Below are 19,888 nucleotides of genomic sequence, written 5' to 3'. Positions count from 1 at the left end.
GAGTAAAGGCTTGAAAAACCATCCCCACCATTAGCGACAGCGTTATTACTTATTTTGGGATTGTCTTCTCTCAGTCGTCTTTGCTGGAGTTGTTCCAGGTTGTACAAATAAAAACAACTTTATAGGAACAGAACTGAGGGCTCAGGTTCTCCTGTGCCCAGAAAAGTGTCCTCCCAGGCCCAAAGGTGCAGGTGGAGTGAAAAAGGAAGGGAGACCTGTGTTTTACAGTTTGGCAACTGCAAATTCCCAGGACAACTCACACACTGTACCTCATTCTGCAAACCAGGAAAATATACAAATTGCTCAGTATCCAAACTTTAGTAAAAGCAAATACACTTATAGGAACATGGAGCATGAAATCTTAATACTGTTTAAATATAAAAGCAAAGTTAAAGGCAGCTGTAAAACTACCACAGTTGTCTGCAGAGCTCGCCAAAGTACCAGATGCTGCTGCAGCAAAATTTCCAAGCGGGTACAGCAGGACAGATGGTATGACATCACCTGACAACATTCTTAGGACAGAAATGTTTATGTTGATATTGTGATGTGTGATTATTCTCTCCTTATGTTGCTGCAATTCCTATGCTAAGTACAATCATTACTAACCTAATTAGATATGGCATATTTCTACAAACTAACAGACGATAATATAATATTAGGAGCAAGGTAAATGGATACTGAAATGATCTCTACCTTTTTTATACAAACATACTCCATGACAGAAATTTACACATAGATAAAAGCAAAGAAGCTAAGTTTTATGCCTATATTTTTGAGCCCATTAGTGTTTGAAAAGCTTGAAAACATCCTCATTGTATTGAAGATTCACTGTTATTTTAGACTGAGTATTCCAGAGTCACTGGAGTACATAATGTGCTGAGGAATTTACTCATGCTACAGCATTTAAAGGACTTGCATCCCGCATTGGGGTAATAACGTGCTTTAAATCCTGTAGACCATCATAGGTCAAATCCTGTATTTTCTGAGAATAAAAACTACATAAAAATAGAAAGAACATTTTCAGCTGTCTTCAAGCGTCTGCATTACACAATATGCCCTGGAGATGGCCGCCTCTTACTGAGCTCCCTTCCTTAAAAAAATTCTAACTATCCAAAGAATGCAGTAAAGCCATGAAATATGACTGTTGTCAAATAATACCACGAGAAAAATTATAATCCACTTAGGAATTTAAAAGAACCAAGACAAATTGCCAATGGCAGGGGATGCAAGTATTTAAGCTGGTGCAGAACAAAGACAAATCACCTACGTTTATTTTATCAGCCAGCATATATATTTGTAACAGCTCCTCACCAATTTTGCGCTTATATTCTAAGGCAACAGCCTTTCCGGTCCGTGAAACGCAGGTTTGCAAACTGCTGCAGCTCTGTCTGCTGCACCTCTGTGCTTCCCCACACCTGTGGAGCTAACGCCAAGCCTTAACAAGCCTGTATAGGACCAAGTTCTTGGTCCTTCTTCCAAGAACCAAGTTTTTCTTCAAACAGTGGTGGCCAAGACGCAGGTGGCAGCGAAGCCAACCCTCTCCTGCTCCTGGCACAGGCGGGCTAGGCATGCAGAGCTGCTAGGGTACCTGCTCCCTCGCTGCTCCTGCCCACGGGGGCTGCGCAGCCCTACGTAACCGTGCCGAGCAGCACACGGGGGGCGAGGAGCTCCCGGGGCCCCGCCGAGGCTGGGTGACATGGATGCAGAGCGAGGTGGAAGCTGCTTCTCTGGGGATGACGCTGATGGCAAGGGTGCTGCACCCTCCCGCTGCACCCAGGGGCACAGCCATGATTTCACCCCCTTGAATCACACTCGCACACCTGGGAGTCATCCCTGCACAGGCACGGGTGGTGTCAACTCCTCTGCCAAACCACCCTGGCCCTGCAGCGGGACAGCGAGCCGGTGGCTCTCTGGACCTTGCACACCCATGGGACGGCTGAGCAGGACAGGGAGGCGGCAGCACCCCGCTGCCCTGCGTGGCCTAATAACAGCTCCTTGCTTGCTGGGTTGCTTCGTGAGATCTGTAGGTTCCGGCAAATTTCAAGCATAACAACCACGAGGGTGAGGCCGTCTATATCATTACTTGCAGCAACAAATCCCTATTGAGAAAATACCATGGGGAGAGGCTGACAGCTTGAACAGATCGTAGTCCTGCGCGCCCAAAGAAACTCCACCACCCAAAGGAGAAGTATACTTAGAAGTCTCTGCTGCAGGTCTTCTCTCTCCCTGACACAGCCTCTGCTCTCTTTGGACTGCACTGGAGGCCACAAGGACGACTGCTGCAGCTCAGAGGGACACGTGCGTGCAAGGCAGGTGGGACAGCCTGAGCCTTGGCTGAAATGAGAGAGAGAACAGCAGTGCTCAAGTGCCTGGCACCATGCGGCAATTCCCTCTGTACCTCCACAGACCAGTCCAACCCATCTTTTAAAAATGTACCGCTGCCTGTGGGGCTGCTGCGCTTTTGGAGGAAAAAGGAGCCAGGTGTGTGGACTGAGTAAAAAACACTCACTAGTACATCAACAGTCTACGCGCGGCTCTGACCTGTACCCTACCCAGCCTCAGCTCTGCTGTCTCACTGTATCTTGTAAATCTGACGCTCTTTAATTTCCTGCTGATGTAAGAAAATCACTTGGTCTGCCAACAATTTTTCTTTTTTCTACCAAAACACTAGTAACTGAATATTTAATTCCTGTTGCTGTTATCCTCCACTGAAGCAGACTGGGAGTTATACTTAAAACATCTTAATGGTACAACTGGAGTCTGTACCAACTCCTTTTATTAGGGTTTTAACACCTGCATGTGAAATGTTAATCGACCTTTCTTTTCTGGTACGCTATGATACAATTGCATGGTCTCCCTTGTCTTTCAAGGACCGCCACCCATCCAGACTCCTGCCCGATCTGCTGAGGGATTGAATCTGGAATGTGAAGTAAAGGAGATCTTTGGCTACTTTACGGTTGCAGAAACGAGGAGGTAGGTGATGAGTGAGGGCAGTCCCCAGCCCTGACACGTTAATGTTGCCCAGCGCTTCTCACATACTACCATGGGAGTCCCTGTGTGAAACTGGGACTTGCTGGTTGGACAAGGTGCTCACACAACACTTTCATCAGCTTTCCTGCAAACACTGAAAATGCATCCTTTGGTTCTGGCCTGTCTGGTTTGAGACCCAATTCCAGAAGTGCTGAGTGCTCAGATGGGAAAATTATGCCTGAATATAGGAAGCTCTCAATAATGCTAAGTATTCTGCAAAATCAGGCTCATGACAAGTCCAAGTGGACCCTCAAAATCAATGGCCCATTCATTCTTTTGCACCTGAACTTCTTGGTTTGTCAAATGTGAGTAATAATGCCCCTTCATCTAAAAAATGACTGCACTAATACATCTGTGAAATGCAAATGGGGGGAATTACTAATTCCATTTGGAGGAGAGGCTAGGCAGTGCTCAGTGAGCAGGGCACGGGGCCACGCATTTCAACAACAGAAGGAAACAAACTACTGAACGGTTGCTTATCAAAGAAGGGCCATCTACATCTACACTGAATGAAGCAGGAACAAACAAACATGTGAGCATGTAATTAACTGCTGCTCTGTAGAGCAGAGGCATGAGGACAGTTCCCCACTTCTGAGAGCTTGACTTTGCAGCCCAGCTAAGCAATTCTGGGGTGGGTGTAGGGGTGGGGGAAGCTGCAGCAGAACGAGATGGCAAAACGCAGGGCAGAGGCACGGCCAGGCACGAAGCCCCTTGGGGCGAGCGCAAGGGTGGGTGCTCAGGGTTCGGCACAGGGCAGGGCAGGCAGCGCGGGGGAGACGCACAGCCGCAGCCCGCCGCGCTGCCAGTGCCAGCCCGCCCCACGCATCCCCCCGCTCCTCCTCCCCGCCGGAGCAGCACAGCGCCGTGCAAGGCTGTGGGAGGCAAAGGGCCCCCCACGGCGATGACCCCCCCGATTTTACGTCTCTCCTGGGCTCATCGCAGGGGCTGCGCGCCCGGGCTCGGCTCCAGCTACTCCACAACCTCACACCCTCCTTCCCTCCTCCCCGATTTCACGTTCCCCCGGTCAGACCCAGTGCCCCGTTAACGTCAGGTAGCTGCCCCTTCCCCGGCTGTTTTCAGTGCCCGGGCTTTGCGAGAGTGTGTGCTGGGACACGGGCAGGGCTGGGGCCGCGGCCGCGGCGCAGGGCCGGGCAGAGGGAGCTACCGTCGCCGCTGGCGCCGGCACTCCTCTTCAGCTGTGCAAAAGCAACACTTCTAACTTTGCTGGGAAATTTCTGGCAGCAGCGGTGGGTTTTGAGAGAAGGGAGAGAGGGTGTGTGAAGGCAGCGCCGAGAGCACAGCCAGGCCCCAGCAGTCTTCCCACCCGTCCTCAGCGCTTAACGTGGGCTGACTTCGAGGAATAAACTGTAGTCTTCAGCCATTCCACCGCGTTTTCACCCTAGGACCCTTCCTTGATGAGCCCATGTCCTGACCGTACGACTGGGCTGGGGGAGCTGGCCCAGACCTCCTGCCACATCTCCATGCAGTCCCCTGGGATCGCTGCCAGCCGGGAGGTCTGCTGCGCCGCCGCACTCCCCAGATTGGAGCCTGTGTCAATACCGGACCCCCTTAAAGTGCTTTCTTGGCGCTTCTAACTACAGACACCTGAATATGAACGTTTTACAGAGTATGACATTCGCTTCCCAGAGCCAGCATATAGCTCTCCCGCACCGCAGAATAAGTGACCCTTGCATTTAGTTAAACTTTCTCTGATTTTAGATTAAGATGACCTCAAATCCTAACTCTCCCACACCAAGACGTTCATCCAAATGTGGGTTTGCTTCCTCGTCCTTTCACATCACCAAGACGCCAAATCGCGGACGTCCTTACGACTGAAATGCTGAACTGCTTTTTATACTGTTTACAGGGAATACGGAAAGGATAAACAATGCTTGTAACAATGGATATTGTTCAAAGATGGAGGGCTTCTTTTGAAAATATCTCATTTATTTTTCATCACTTAGGTGGTTTGATTAACTTTGGTGAATTTTACTGTGTTTGGCTAATGATGGCAGGCTGTTTTTATGGCCCTTGAGCAATTGCTTTCACTTTCTGGTTCTCAGGCACAATTCTCCCTGGGCTCACAAAGCCCTTTTACAACAACAATAAAACCTGAATTAAAACATAAAGAATATTTTATTTCTTCACCACTTTTTAAAATACATTTTGAAATTTGGACCCAACACAACCTGACAGTTTAGATAGGTGGATTAATACTGCAAATGTCCATCAGCCATGTTCTTTATAGCCCTATATAGATATTTTAGACGTAAAGCTGTCTGAAGCGCTCACAGTTCAAATGAATGTGGCAGCAAGAGTGAGAAACCTCAAAGAGGAAAAGAAAAAAGTTTTTTTTTGTTGGGTGGTGGCAGGGGTTTTTTTTTCCTGATTGGAAAGCAGGCTTGAATATATATATAAAAAAAATAATTGGAAGTATTATCATTTCAGTCTTTGAATTTTATGGTTACTTGTTAACAGTGAATTGCTTAGATCCCTTCTAATCTGCTTGCATACTCAGTTTATATTTGTCAGGGAACATGGGATTACTTGGTTTAAGCATTTGTCCTGAACTTTCACAGAACCACTACAGTAAAACTGGAAAGGTCCCATTAAGGAAAACCTGTCTTGAAAGCAACAGATGGGTACAGAAACTTGTTAACCTGTTGAGAATATAGTTATACAGGGTCGGCAATAATTAAAGGTAACTAAAGCGCTTGGACCTACAAGGGCAGCTTCCGTGTGCCATTTAGGAATTGTACTTGAGAACAAAATGCCACAAAAGGAAAATACAGCTTGATATTTGTAAACCGAATTGATTTTCATGTAAAAGGAGGAGTAACGTTACCCATCCTTAACCGCAGTCAGTATTCCAAGATTTTGCAACTGTGCCGTCTTGTCTCTCAGACTATCTTCTGCCATGCAGACTTACAGTGAGGGTTGTTTATTGTTTCCATTCTATAATTTTTTCTTTTGTAAATGGAACAATTCTGTGGCTAGGCAAGGGAAAAAAATCAACAGCCCTCCACAAGTGACAGGACTCTACAGAGCACATTTCTGACCCACCAGAATACCCACTCTAAATTAAAATAACTGCCTGACATTGAGGGGCTTTTGTACTTTTAAACACCAATTGCCTTTGGAAGAGCCCCAGAAATGTTTAAGGCCCCACTCCTACAATGAATTCCCTGTGGGTGGACCTTTGTGCCCATGCACAGCCCCACTGAAATCACTGGAAGTCACCATGGGCAGACAGACCTAAATTTCTAATTGCTCTACAGGAATATAGACTGCACGGGGCCTCCCAGGATCATTGAGTCCTGGCCCCAGGTGTCGTGTCAAATAAGCCTTTTTCAATAGACTTGCAGGTTACATTTTAGGGTGGAATTGGTCTATTTGCCCCACTACGATGAGGCTTTCTGGTCTGGTTTTGGGTTGGGGGAGAAAGGGAGGAAGGGTCATCTTTTTTTTAATAAAATGTTGGAAGCACATTTGATCAAAATAATACTTCATGTAATTTCCTGTAAAAAGTCAGAAGTGCAATGAACTATCTTTTTTCAGAAGATATGTAAGAACTCCTACATGGCTGTCATGTAGCAGCATATACATATATTCATTTCTGAGGTCAGCAAAGGCACAAAGGTATGCAGGAGGTGCTGCAACCACACCACACGGCTACATGACTTCATATGCGCATTGTGAAAAACACACATCTTGCCTGGCTTGCTGATTTTGTTATTTAAAAAGTAATAAAGCCCCATCCGTTCTACGCTGTGCAACCCGTATCTGCAATAAAATGCCGCACCAACTCAAAGAAAGACGTACAAAACCACAGGCAGAATTCATATTTTCTTCAACAGCACTAAATGAGGCTGGGGTTTGGCTCTCTCACCTCCAAGAAGGACTTTTGGTGCTTGCTGGAAAAGTCTGTGCATTGGAGCTGGGGAAGGCTGGCAGGAGGCAGGGCCCCCCAGAGCTGTCCCTGCAGACAGGCATGCACCAGTGCCTCTGCCCAGTGCCTCTCCAGCAAACACCCTTCTGCGTTTGCCCTGGGAACTGGTCACACTGCCTTTTTTTTTTTATTACACCCTTGTTTAAGATCCAAATAATCAATTTTTCTTAATTTGATCTAAATGGCGCTTCCCCTCCTCCTGATTCCCCTTTCCCAGGCAGTGGTGGTGACATGCTACTCATGGGGGCTCATCCATCCCCTGGCATCCCACGGTGCCCGCTTGGCTGGTCCAGGCTGTCCCACACAGCCCTCGCGCAGCATTGCCCTGCTGCGCTTGCAGCGTGGGTGTAAGGAATGATCTAAATTGGGATTAATGCACGACAGGGAATTAACTTCTCTTTGTGTCCCATTTTTGCAATGTTAGAGCACCTGAGTAACTGTTTTTTTAAAAACAGGTCTGGGTAGTTTGCTGCTCTTGCTTCTCTAGTAAACCTCCTGCATAAACTGTCTGCATTTAAAAGGTGGGCTTTTCAGCAGTATGCTCGCAAGCTGGGACAAGCTCCGGTGGGCCTTGCTGCACCCTCAGGAATTCCAAATAATATTAGTTTTCTCAAAAAAAAGCTTTGCAGTTTTTATGGGGCCGTCCCGGGTTTCTATTCAGGCCTCCACTCTTTCTCTGCGATGCAAGTAGATGTGCTGCATTCCCCAGAGCCTGCACCTGCCTGAAAAATGACAGCCCCAACACGTCCCCAGGCCGCCGGCCCACACACCGTGCGTGAGCACAACCGATGCTGAGCCGTGCCACCATGGCCGAGCGGGACCCGCGGCTCCTTCCCCTGCCAAGCAGCACCTTCGCATTTTCGGTCTGTCAGTCATGTTGCAAATATATTCATGTCACTCAGCTGGTTTCATGTCGCAGACACCAGTGGTGTGACGGGCAACCACATGTTATCTGTTAAGAGCGTACTCGGTTTGAGGGAGATTCTTCTTAGAGGGAAAGACATGAAAGTTACTTGGTGAACTCTAGTTCACTCTCTTTTACCTAAAGCCACACAGATACACAGAGGGTCTACACCATATAAGCCCATGGGTTTTGCAAATAGTTTTGCGTTATAAAAATGCTATGGAAAAAGGATAATTAGGTGGTATACTAGCAAAACAGTAAGCCAAGATACACTGAAATGCCATTTCATTCCCATACAGCACAGTAATGCTGAGCGTTACATGGCCACATCCTGTTCTCCCAACAAGCTCGAGGCACACGCATGACATCCTGCTCTGCAGCAGTCTGCATACGGCAGAGCCCACAAATCAGCAGGACACGTTAGTCGGGGTCAGTGTATCAAGGACTCTGAAAGCTGCATATCGATAAGGCTGCCTGACGAGAAAACCGGGATTTTGTGTTTCTGCATCGGAAATACAAACCACCCTCTGGATGAACTCAGGGCTGGGGATGGATAAGGCATTCCAGCTGTGGACTGGTCTGGAGGACGCTAAGATGAAGCTTTAGCCCACCAGAGCCAGGACTGCCGGGAAAGCGTGGGAATCAGGGCCATGGGAAGGCAGAGGGATTCCAGGGAAACCATGCAGTATCTAACAGTCAGGTAAGTGCCGAGATAACTGTACCTGCTGCCAAACATTTCCTCCCTCGAAGTTAATTTAACCTGGCAAAACATGACATTTAGCAAACCTACACACTGACACATATTTAGTATATGAATAGCTGAGATATGGTATATTTTCATTGGGATGTTACTCCGGCAGGAGCATTCCACTGTTGTAAGGTTTCTGGGCTATGTCTCCAATCTCCATTATGCAGGGTAAACACTCCCTGGATAACACCCCTGGCCAGAGCCCACAAATGCTATGGTTTCCAGTGCTGAATTATAAAGAGCAAGTGATAGCTTCTCTCTGCTCCAAGCTACTGTATTTTACCAGGAATCTGAATAAGAATGGCCCACTTATATCACCCATTCATGACACTATTTGCTTTCCAGAAATTCTCTCAGTAAAAATTCTCAGGTTCGAGCTCAAAGACGCTCTTTTGATTTATTTGTGATGCAGTAGAAACAGTGCTAGGCTACTAATAAATGTTCTTGGTAAATATAGGATGATTAATATCAAGGTTCAAGACTTACTGGAGTAAATGAAACATTACAGTCAACTTCATAAACTACACTTGCAGGTGTAGTATGCAGACTAAAAATCAAAACAAGACAAAAAACTCCCTAAAAAAAAAATCCAAACCTCGGATTGGACCCTAAGACATAATTAAAGATCAAGGAAGACTGAGTGATTGGATATTTAGATAGGTAACCCCAATTTAAAAAAAAAATGTGATACAGTTAAATGGTACATGCTTGAGAGGCTGGAACCAAAAGCCATAATCCTGATACTCAGAGGCTATCCCAAATGTCAGATATTTAAAATAATATGCATAGTTTCTATGCAAGTCCTTAATTTTGTTTCTGTTAGGAAATAGATTAGGCTTTAACTTAAACTTTAAGTACTGAATTATTGCCAAAAATATGATGCAATTTGGTACAACTGCTAAACTAGGTCAACAGTGAGACAGGCGCCATACTGAACCACGCCTGCTTTCAGAGAGGCCTCTCACTTCTGTAAATGAGGAAAAGGAGGACAAGAAAGGAAAATACAGTACTACAGTCAAAGGAATATTACACTCAGCAGCACTGACTGCAGAAACACCAGGTTTCCATCAATTCCATCAAGCTTAACCCGGGAAAGCATCCTCAGAGTGTGGGGAGCAATGGAGAAAAGCTGAGGACTAGCGGACACGAGGGCAACACTTACTGATTCGGGATCCCTCTGCTGTTCAAGGAAAGCCGAAAACTCCACCAGCCTGAGCTTGGTCGTACCAATCGATCGGCCCTGCCACGCAGGGACTGAGGGAGCTGGAGCTGATGTAGGCTCAAACCCTAAAATAAAGAAACCACTTTCATGAAGAAGTTGACAATTCTTCAGTTTATATATTTTCTGAATTAAATATAATTGGGAATTATACATGTAGCCCTTGGATGTTTACATTAATTTTAGCAAATAATGAATTCAGAATGAGTTAAAATTGGAAAAACATAGAACAATATGTAGAAAAAGAGGCCCCAACTGAGCAAGCTAATAATGGTGGAAATAAAAGATCTACTTCTTTGTTTCTTTGGGTCTGTAACTCACTGTAGAATTTTTGTTTAAATTATATACTAGATTACAGAGATTTATAGAGACTTCATGTAGACTTACAGCTGACCCTTCCTTAGAAACTAGCAGCAAGACTCACAGGAGATATTACTGCCTTGGGAATCAAGAGAACTGGCCTCCATTTCTGGCTCCTAATGTGCCACATGTTACAAGTAAATCACCTCTCTTTTTGCCTATTTATTCTGCCACTCTCAATTCCCCTCTCCTATTTAGAGTATCAGGTTTCCAAGGCAGGGACTGTCTCTTACTATGTATTTGCACATTGGGTCTTTGACTTCTTTTGGAGCTTTTAGGCAGCATTATATTACAGATAATAATAAATAATTACTGTAGAGAGCTGAATCATACCCTAAAAAGAAAAAAGAAGGTTTTAAATTGATAATAAAGAGGGAATGACATGATCTAGAGAGAGAAGGGATGTTAACCACCATCTCTAATTCACCTCAAGAGAAGGAATAAACGCTATCTCTTGCTCCTCATCATGGAAAATTAGATGAGAAGGAAACAAAACAGTAAAGGAAGAAGGGAAAGGCAGCAGCTCAAAGGCAAAACTGATCTTGAGAGAGACACAGGCACAAGTAAGGCAGGGGAGACGTGCCAAAGGTTAGAAAACAAAGATAATCCTGAACTAGGTTGAGAAACCAGGGAGAGGTCACAGGTAGTGTGTGTCTATATCCCATGATGGGAGTATGGTACCTGACTCCAACCCTCCAACTTGAGGCAATGAAGGTGTGAAGCTTATATGAAATAGGGAATTACAAACATGACTGGTTAGACATGAACAGGAATTCTAATGAAGAAAAAACTCATGCATGAGTTTCGGCTGATTTAGAAATACGAATAATCCTATTCTGAGAGAAAACACGGAAGAATAAAAGACAACTATTCAAAATGTCTGCCTTAGAAAACAATGTTTTAAATTAGGAATATCAAGAAAAAGGAAGTAATCAGGGATGCAGAAAGGTAGCCTTAGTTTTAAGCATTAAATAGCAACAAGTTAGAAAATCATAAAAAAACGGGTAAGAGAAAACTGCAGTTCAAACATGGTGTCATTTGGTAAGGGAGATATAAAATTAGTGACAGTCTGCAAAGAAATAATGATCTTTCCTGAAATTAGCTATGAAACCAACTTGAGAAAAGGAGTAGGGAAGTATCTATGGGAAGGGCTTGATCAATCTGAGCAATGAAAGTCAGAATAAACACTAGGTACTTATCAAACTGGTACCAGGCACAGCAGGACCTTCAGGATGGGGAAGAGTTATCAACAACCAGATACACAGAGATGTTTTATACTTAAGTGCAAACATATCCAGTTTTGGAAGAGTTTTTAACCTCAGTTTAAAATAAATTAAGGCTTACTCTCGTTACAGATGGAAGTGAGACTTAGCTATTAAAAAAGAAACATGCACCCTATTACTCATTTTTTTCAAAGCATTTCCGTACGATATGGAATGCTGACTGGAGATCACGTATCACAACTCCTTGCATATGTATTAGTGCTTCCTACCTAAAATGTAAAAAAAACCAACAAAAAACCCCAAACCTAATGATTTTCCATCATATATAATCAGATAATAGGACATTGGGACCAGTGTTTGGTTTGGCTACGGCGAACGTTAGATATGGAGTAGTGGCTCTGTCCATCTTGGGAATTAATTTATCACATTCAGTATACAAGTCTTTTTAAAGGAGAGTATAAATGGAAGAATTACCTGAAATGGGAGCTGTTACTGATGGCTGTATAGGATAGGCCTGCTGAACGAATGGCTTTACGCTGGAATAAAGAGTTACACAAAAATCATACACCATGCCATCTACAGTAAATTCCATTAGAGTCACATAGTATAAGAAAATACACAGTATAAGAAAATACACGGTTAATGACTGCTACCCACAAACATATCCCTTCCTTGCATAGCATATTTAACAGACAGACAGTAAAGAGATAATAGAGAGGGGGGCGGATGAGAATTACACACAACATCCTAGAGCGAGGAGGTCATCTGCGCTCAGTCATGCAGCAGGAAACCCGACCCACCCATCGCAAGTGTCGCAGCAGACATGGATGGCGATCGCTTCGACTCTCAATAAATCCACAGGACACTGAACTACAGGGGCACAAAGACTCCCATAGACCTCAAGGGAATAAGGTGGGGAGAAGCTGAAAAATAAGGCTAGGAAACATTGGTTCAGAGACCACCACAGGGCTGAAAATGTAACACCTGATAGAGGGGCAAAGGCTTCCTTCTCCATACGGTGCTGTTGCTACCACGGCATCAAAGGCTGGTAAGCCCACTGACCACTACTGGGCCTCATGCAGTCACCTCCAGCCCTGCAGGAAAATGCATCCCCCTTGCCTCCAGTATCGTTCACGTATTTAAAAGAGGATGGAAGTATTTGTGCTGGAAACTCATCCACAGGCAAAACTTTAGCAGCTGCTTCCCCAGCATTATCATTGCATCTCACCATGCAATGGGAGAAAAAGGAGTGTGCCCATCAGGTATTCAGTCAGCTTCAGCTTTGAGGTCTGAGATGCCTTATACCTTTTTGAATGTGAGTTCACATCACTGTAAAGTCTCTTCCTTTCCCTACAACTCTATTCTCCTCCTTTTTAGAAAATTTTGCAAGTTCTTGCCTCATTGATATCCTCCGGCAGCAAAGTGCACAAGCCAGCCCCACACTGCACATAGAGGCAGATTTTAATTTTCAGACTTACTCTTGTGACGATCCAGGCTGCCCCGTTTGAATCATGCCCGGCCAAAACTGAAAGAGGAAAAACAAACAAACAGACCCACAATTGTTTTCTTTGTTGAAAGATTTTGGATATTTCTGAACAAGCATGATTCCTTTTGCAAACACAAGTGAAAGCATTAATCCATTCATTCAGCCTTAGTTTTCTACTGAACATTGTTAGAGAATACAGGGATTTTTTGGGGACTCAGCTAACAACTTACCCCAGGTGCCCCAGGAAATGTAGGACGGGGAATTCCTGGCAGGCCCAGCTTGTTGTGAATAGCAGTAGCTGAGACTATCTGAGCTGATGACATTGCTGCCATGTGCTGGAGTGCTTTGTCCTTTGCTGTCTGATCCTTTAATATGACAATTACATGGAGTCTTAAACATTTGGCACAACAAAAGATGTTAAATAACTGCAGCTACAAGCACATAACTAAAAACTTAAAAAGCCACACAGAAAATGCAAAAATAGCAAACCATGCAGGAAAAAAAAAAACAGCACGGAGGCTAACACTCAAACTGCCTCAAGGCAAAACCTCCTCTCAGACATGCATGGTAGACCTGAATTCTCACAGTCTGCTCTGCCAACGTGCAGGAAGCTCTGGGAGAGCAAACTACTGCCCAGTTGTTTATCTGGGCAAATTCTGCTGATTTTAAATCAGGCTGGACTAAACATGGTCTGCTGCTAAGGCTCTGCCTGCAGGACAGGGAGCACTGAGATTTGAGCTCTATCATTTAGATCTAAGAGAAGTTTGCCTTTCATATTACACTGTAAAATGAGAACACAGAACTGGGACTGACTCGCAAACAATGACAGATTTTTCTTCATGCTTACAGATGTTGAAACATTTTGGATACTGTTTTATGACAAGTATTTTAAAAGTTAGATCACAAAAATGTAAATAACATTTTAAAATTTCCAATTGTGGTATTTTACTGATTTATAGTGTTCCCAAAGAAAATAATCAGACATAAAATTTCTGCTGTTTTCAAGCATACAGCAACAAGTTTAGGAAAAGACGGGTTGTTATTGATTACTTGTATTAGAGCAGCGCTTGGAGTCCTAGTCACTGCCAATCATGTATGATCACAAAATAGAAAAGGAAAGCCTCTTAATGCAACAGAGTTAACTAAGTGGATATCCTAGGTCAGGAAAAATAAGTAAACAACAGACTGTTACTATCTGGAAAAGTGGGGTTCCTCATCCAGAAGTACTGTATTAATAAGTGCTAATATTTAGGTACGTGACTTAGAATGTAGGAGCACAAGCAGTATTAGGCAAGGATTTTTTGGGGGTTTTTTTCTGGTTTTATTTTACAAGCAAAGTAGCAAGCATGCTGGCAAGAGATGCATGCTCTTATATATGATACATGACTTGCACATATGCTCCCTCTAAAGCTTGTATGTAGTAGTACTATAGGTGAGCAGTTTCTTCCTTTGAATAGCTCCTTTAGAAACAGCACAGGCTGAAAGTACAGGAAAAGCTAGCCAAAAATTCTGCCAAGCACAGCTAAGGTACATAATACTTGGTTTAGTTAAAATACTTACCATGCTTGTTACCTGGATACAACAACAAACAGTTTATTAAAATGCTTGTGTAGAATAGCAGAGTCTTAGCAAAATATGAACAAAATAGTAAGAGACAAAGGAAGAGCAGTTTGCTCAACATTAAATATCAGCTTTAAACAAATGCATTATTTTCACCTAGGGACTGATTCATTAAAAGGAAAACAAAAAAAGGATAAAAAACTAACAACAAAATACTGGGGAGAAATACCCCGCACCTCCCTGCACGAAAGCTGCAGATACTGAATGAAGGGGACCGTTGCCTGCGCTGTGCAAGGAGCCCCTGCGGGCGCCTCTCTGGGGTGCAGCCCGGGAGAGCGGCCGGCAGAGCCGGGGAGTAGTTGCGTCGGCAGCGTCCCCGCTCTGCACCTCGCAGGACGCGACGCTGGCGTGCAGCCCGCGGCGGTGCTGCCCGCAGCCGCGCTAGCGCCTGCGGACCCACCCATGCTAGCGCCTGCGGACCCACCCGCGCTGCCTCCCGCACGGCGGCACCAGCCGCCGCTTCTTGACCTGTCCGAGCCTGGGGGCTGCCTGGCCGCGGCTGATGGTGCATCCACAGAGCAGCTTCCGCCCCGCCGCTGTGCAGTGGGCGGGAGGTGGCGGGGACATGGTATCCATCAGCGCGTGAACCAAACTTGGTCGTTTCTCCAACTTGTAGCTTTCCCATATAACCACAACCAACTCCCTGGGTAAGGGCTGGAAGTCAGCTCTGGCTCTGCCGGCTACTGGCCCTCACCTCGGCCTGCCTCAGGGTAAGGTGGTGTGCGCAGGAGGTTTGCGCATGGCATGTTTTACTGGCTGCCTTTGGATGCCTGCGGACCGCTGGGCCAAAAAATGCTTCGGTGGGTGTTAAGAGGTGGCAGTATCCTGAGACTCACGCAGCTCTCCAGAAGGCCGTCCCCTGTACCCTCTTGCACAGTAAGAAGCACTCTCCTTCATGAAAATATGAAAATGAAGAGATGTCCTTAAGCAATATGGAGATGCTAGCCCCACCAGACTTTTCTGTTCTTTTTCCCCCTTTTTTTGTAAATTGAGCTGGCTTGGAAATGCCAAACTATGCAAGTCTCAGCTACAGTCTGCTGAATCATAGCAAAAACAAACATATGGGTGATCGATATCCTGTGTGTGAAATGCATGATCCAAGAGAAACGTATGCCTCTGGGTTCTAGTAACCTCCACAACTACGCAAGCGTTGCTTTTGTGATGCTTGTTACTCTCCAGAACTGCTCAGCCCTACAGCCTCCTCTCCCGCGCCGCCTGCTCCAGCCACGCCAGTGCCGCCGCACGGAGGTGCAGCCGGTGCCTGTGCTCCCGCCACTCATTCTGCTGCTGTAATGGCCTTGCTACTAGGTGGATCTAAACTAAAAGAGAATTTAAAAGTAAAAACTTTGTTAGGAATATAGAAGTCCATACCTGGTAGCTGCATGAGACCAGGGTAAACCACGTATGTCTGACACAGTTCATCTTGCCTCGCTTTAGCCATCTAAAGTCTCCAGCCTGAGGCAGCTGGCTAATCCCCTGCTATTGTTAGTGCAGTAAGCACGCACAGGAGACAATGTGTTTCTTCCTTACCAAGCACCAAAACCAACTGGAGTGCATTACTTCCCGTAAGGTTATCGCTCTCCGAGGACTAGAATAGGAGCCTGGACACCCAAGTCCTATGTGGCAACAGTCATGGCAGGTAAATCCCACCATAACAGATGAACTAAAGAAAAATTTTCAAAGATTTACATTTCCTTCCAGACCGTCTGTTCACAGAAGGAGGGACACTTAAGACTATCCTGTGGAGCTCTTAGCCACCATTAGCAGCTAGTCTGATGATCCCGAATTTTAGGAACAGTGACAGGAATTTTTCGAGGGAGAAAATTCCTTTTGTTTCGTGACTTGAGAAGAGATGTGCCCTCCTTCTTGCTAATTGCTGTTTTTCTCCCTAAAATGTTCTGCATTTTGTGGTGGTCATTCATCTCACCCTCTTTGACCAATTACATTTTCAGGAGGATGGAGAAAAGGCAAAAACATTTAGGATAACAGCTCAGAAATACAGCCCTTGCAATAGCGCTAGTCTTGAGGAGTTTCAACGACTCCTACAAAGTTTCCCACTGGTGACAAATCTGCCAACTCCACTGAACATCAACAGACTCAAGCCAACAGACATCAACGGGAAGTTTCACATTTTGTCAGCTTAGGAACCTCTGCATAGTTGGAAGATAAGTTTTTTCTCAAATTAATGTAACTTCATGTTCAAACATGAAAGATATAAAATTCAAAATCAAATACAAATACACAAGAGGTCCTGATTTCCACTGGCAAAAGAGCACTTTCAGCTCCAGGAACGTTTTGGAGAGCTGCAAGGTGGTGGCCTATGCTGGTATAATCAGGCAGACTTCATAGTCTTCAAAAACAAATGGGAAAACCACATTTTAAAGCTGTTTATTTAAATTGAAGTATTAGCTTCTCTGGTGTGCCACTTAAAAAACAAGTGTATGTTGGGATTTTTTTACGCCATGATGGAGAGTGCTCGTAACCAGGAGGGAATGAGTCTTTCTACCTATCACTGCAATGCGGCCGCTTCTGGGATGAAACTTGGTAACTGATTAATAACACACAATGGTATTACATCACAGTTTAGGCAGCAAGAGAAGTAATATATCCAATTAAAACGGCAGGGGTAATTTAAACAGGCAGATTACAGTAATTACCCAGGTTGGAATTTGGCCAGGACAAATGGGCTAACACCTCTACCCTAAACAGGAACGTTGCGGGATTTTTAATGACCACAAATAGTTAAGACTTTGATTTCCTATCTTGTCCAAATCAGAAGGGGTTTGGTTTTGCTCTCATTTGTGCTGCTGTGTAAAGCTGGAATAAATCCTTTCGGGTCAATGAGGTTTTATGCTGATGTACATAAAAGTTTGGCCCAGCGTGCTGCAGAGTCCCGTGCTGAGGTTCAGCAGAGGCTTGGGGGGACAGTATCTCCTACTGAATCATTAAATCCTGCTGGAGCTTAAGGTATTCCTTGGATTGGTCCCATCTGGCCCTGACCTGGCTTGACCCTACTTAATTTATGAGCTCTGATGGGATTGCTGCTGCCCAGGAATGACAATGTAGTAAGTAACAGACTGCACTCTCAGGCTGCTGCCTTCCCCTTTCCTTACACAAGTCTTCTGTGCTGTGGTACGTAATTAGTAACGAATGTTACCAAGGTGGATTTAGAGTACAATCAGTGGAAAACTGGTCTAGTTCCACCAAACCCCTAAAATATCATCACTGTAATGTAGATCAGGATCTGCCTCATGTTTTAGCTGACTGCTTCTGGCTGCAGTTGCAAACACTGTTTTTGGAAGGCGTAAGCGTTAAGAATCTAATGCAAGGAGACTATATAACTTTTAATGAATCAGGCCCTTGAGGTTTACTTTTCACCCATTAGTTTTGGAATGCAAAATACATAGCTAAATTAGATAATAATGCCCCAGTATCATCCAATTATAAATCTTAATATCTGTAAAAGCCCCACATGAAACAAGAGTTCTACATGACAAGCACAAAAGGATTTGTGCTTGACTTTCTTTTAATCCAACATAAACAGAAGAATAATTCAATCAATCAGTTCAAACAAGTTCTACAGCAAAAAATAAACTGTTATCCTAGAATGATAAATGGGGCTTTGAATACCATGTTATCTATGACTTTGGGAAAAAAACATCTAAGACAGTATGAGGAAAAGTAAGCACAACAGAACACAGTATTAATTCAAGAAGCCCTAAAACCTGTACCTATATTTAAAATACAAAACTTTTCTTTTAAGGAAAAAAAAAATGACATAAGAGAAGAAACAACAATTTGCTCACAAAATGGATATTACAGTAACGCTAACATAAAATAGATTCCTAATAAGCAATTTTGCAGATGTTATTTCTGCTCAGATCTCATATTGATTCAAATAACCTTTGCAATAATTAGCTGTAGCTCAAAAAAGATAAACAAATCATGAAAATATACAATTGTTCTGGACAAAAGATAGAGAGCACTTCAGTGTTTCTAGCCCTGATCTCCAATTTGCTTATTATTAGAGAAGACAGGAGTAAATACAAAAGCTGGCTATTTCAGCCAGGCAATAGCTAATGCCAAGAAGAGAATGCGCATTCAAAGCTGTCCCAACTTGCTGCCTAATGAGTAGCAATTAATCCATCTTATTGTATTTCAAAATGCTGAAGACTCCATTCACATCAAAGGGAATTTTTCAAGGCTTTTATCATTGTTCATTTAAAAAGTATAGAGCTATCTTTAGCATTTTATAATTGACAACAATATTTTCTTTTTATCCCTCAATGCGGAATGTAGAATAATGGATTTTAAAACATGTAATACATGTGAACTGCAGGCATCTTAATGTTTCTTTTTGTCTCTGTCTAATTAATCTTGCACTATGAAAAAATATCTGAAATGAAAGTCTGAGAGAGATGTATATCCTGCTGCGAAGACCTTTACTCTCTATTTATGCACAGCTTCCAATCCATCTTTTCTCCTGAATGGACAGAGGTGACTTTGGCTCCCTGTCAGTGCAAAGGTGGGAAATGCTGCAACCTAACACTATGGACTGGTGTATTTGACATGGAAATACAATACCGGAGTGTAAAACTTCTGCTTTGCCTCCTCCAGTCTCTGCATGAGAGAAAATGTCATGAAGAGGAGCCGCCTTTCAGATTTGTCTCCAAGGACAGCTTTATCTGAGCCTCTCCTTCCATTTTCATGAGATGATACTTCTCTAACTTCGGGAAGATTTTAATAACTTCAGAAAATTAAGACTGAAATTTCCAAAATAGAAGTATTTTCCTGCTGTAAAAAGAATTAAAATGTGTATCATCCCTGGAAGGGCTGGTGGGACATTCTCTACTGGTGGTCTTGAAATGCAGCAATAGCATTTATGGGTGAAATTTCTCTTTCTTGCAGGCTAAGGATCCATCAGTCCAGAGCGACTGTAGGCACTTATCATCAAAGAAAAGGGACTTCGCTGGACCTAGCAGACTTTATGGCACGTAGGTGAGATTTCGATCTATTGGGTAAGCTTCAGTAACACTCCATCCAGTGCCATGGGTGCAGATAGCTCTGAAATCCTTCCACCCATTTGGAATTTTGCAGAAGATAAACACAAGAAGATTCACCCAAGTCCTCTCCTCGCCATGAACAGGATTCAGACCAAGGAGAGACAGAAAGATCTCTTGGTATAAAATAAACCCAGCCGGTACTTGGGGAACAAGAGTTATTTGTTATACCCTCCATCAAAGTAAAAGACCAGGAACTGAGGTCAACGGGACAGATCAGCCACATCCCAAAAGACTGATAAGAAAAGGCATTATGAAGAAAACCACTAGTAACGGATGTCAGTTGGGG

General features: G+C 44.1%; 1 protein-coding gene across 2 annotated transcripts in view; it reads right to left on the bottom strand.

Annotated features, from left to right (window-relative positions):
* The window catches only part of TEAD1 (TEA domain transcription factor 1), a gene marked incomplete at both ends in the record, with an annotated part of 101,619 nt that overhangs the window by 16,989 nt on the left and 64,742 nt on the right, over positions 1-19,888 (bottom strand). Inside the window, 5 exons of one of the 2 annotated variants that reach the window (XM_082000516.1) lie at positions 9,794-9,918; positions 11,908-11,969; positions 12,912-12,958; positions 13,150-13,284; positions 14,480-14,491. In XM_082000516.1, the coding sequence (XP_081856642.1) occupies positions 9,794-9,918; positions 11,908-11,969; positions 12,912-12,958; positions 13,150-13,284; positions 14,480-14,491 (381 nt within the window). The remainder of the gene's footprint in view (positions 1-9,793; positions 9,919-11,907; positions 11,970-12,911; positions 12,959-13,149; positions 13,285-14,479; positions 14,492-19,888) is intronic. The other variant, XM_082000517.1, reaches the window with a different exon arrangement.

Source organism: Phaethon aethereus (assembly GCF_964289735.1).
Source record: "Phaethon aethereus genome assembly, chromosome: 5".
In the NCBI taxonomy this organism is placed as follows: domain Eukaryota; kingdom Metazoa; phylum Chordata; class Aves; order Phaethontiformes; family Phaethontidae; genus Phaethon; species Phaethon aethereus.
This window is presented reverse-complemented; position numbering and strand designations above follow the sequence as displayed.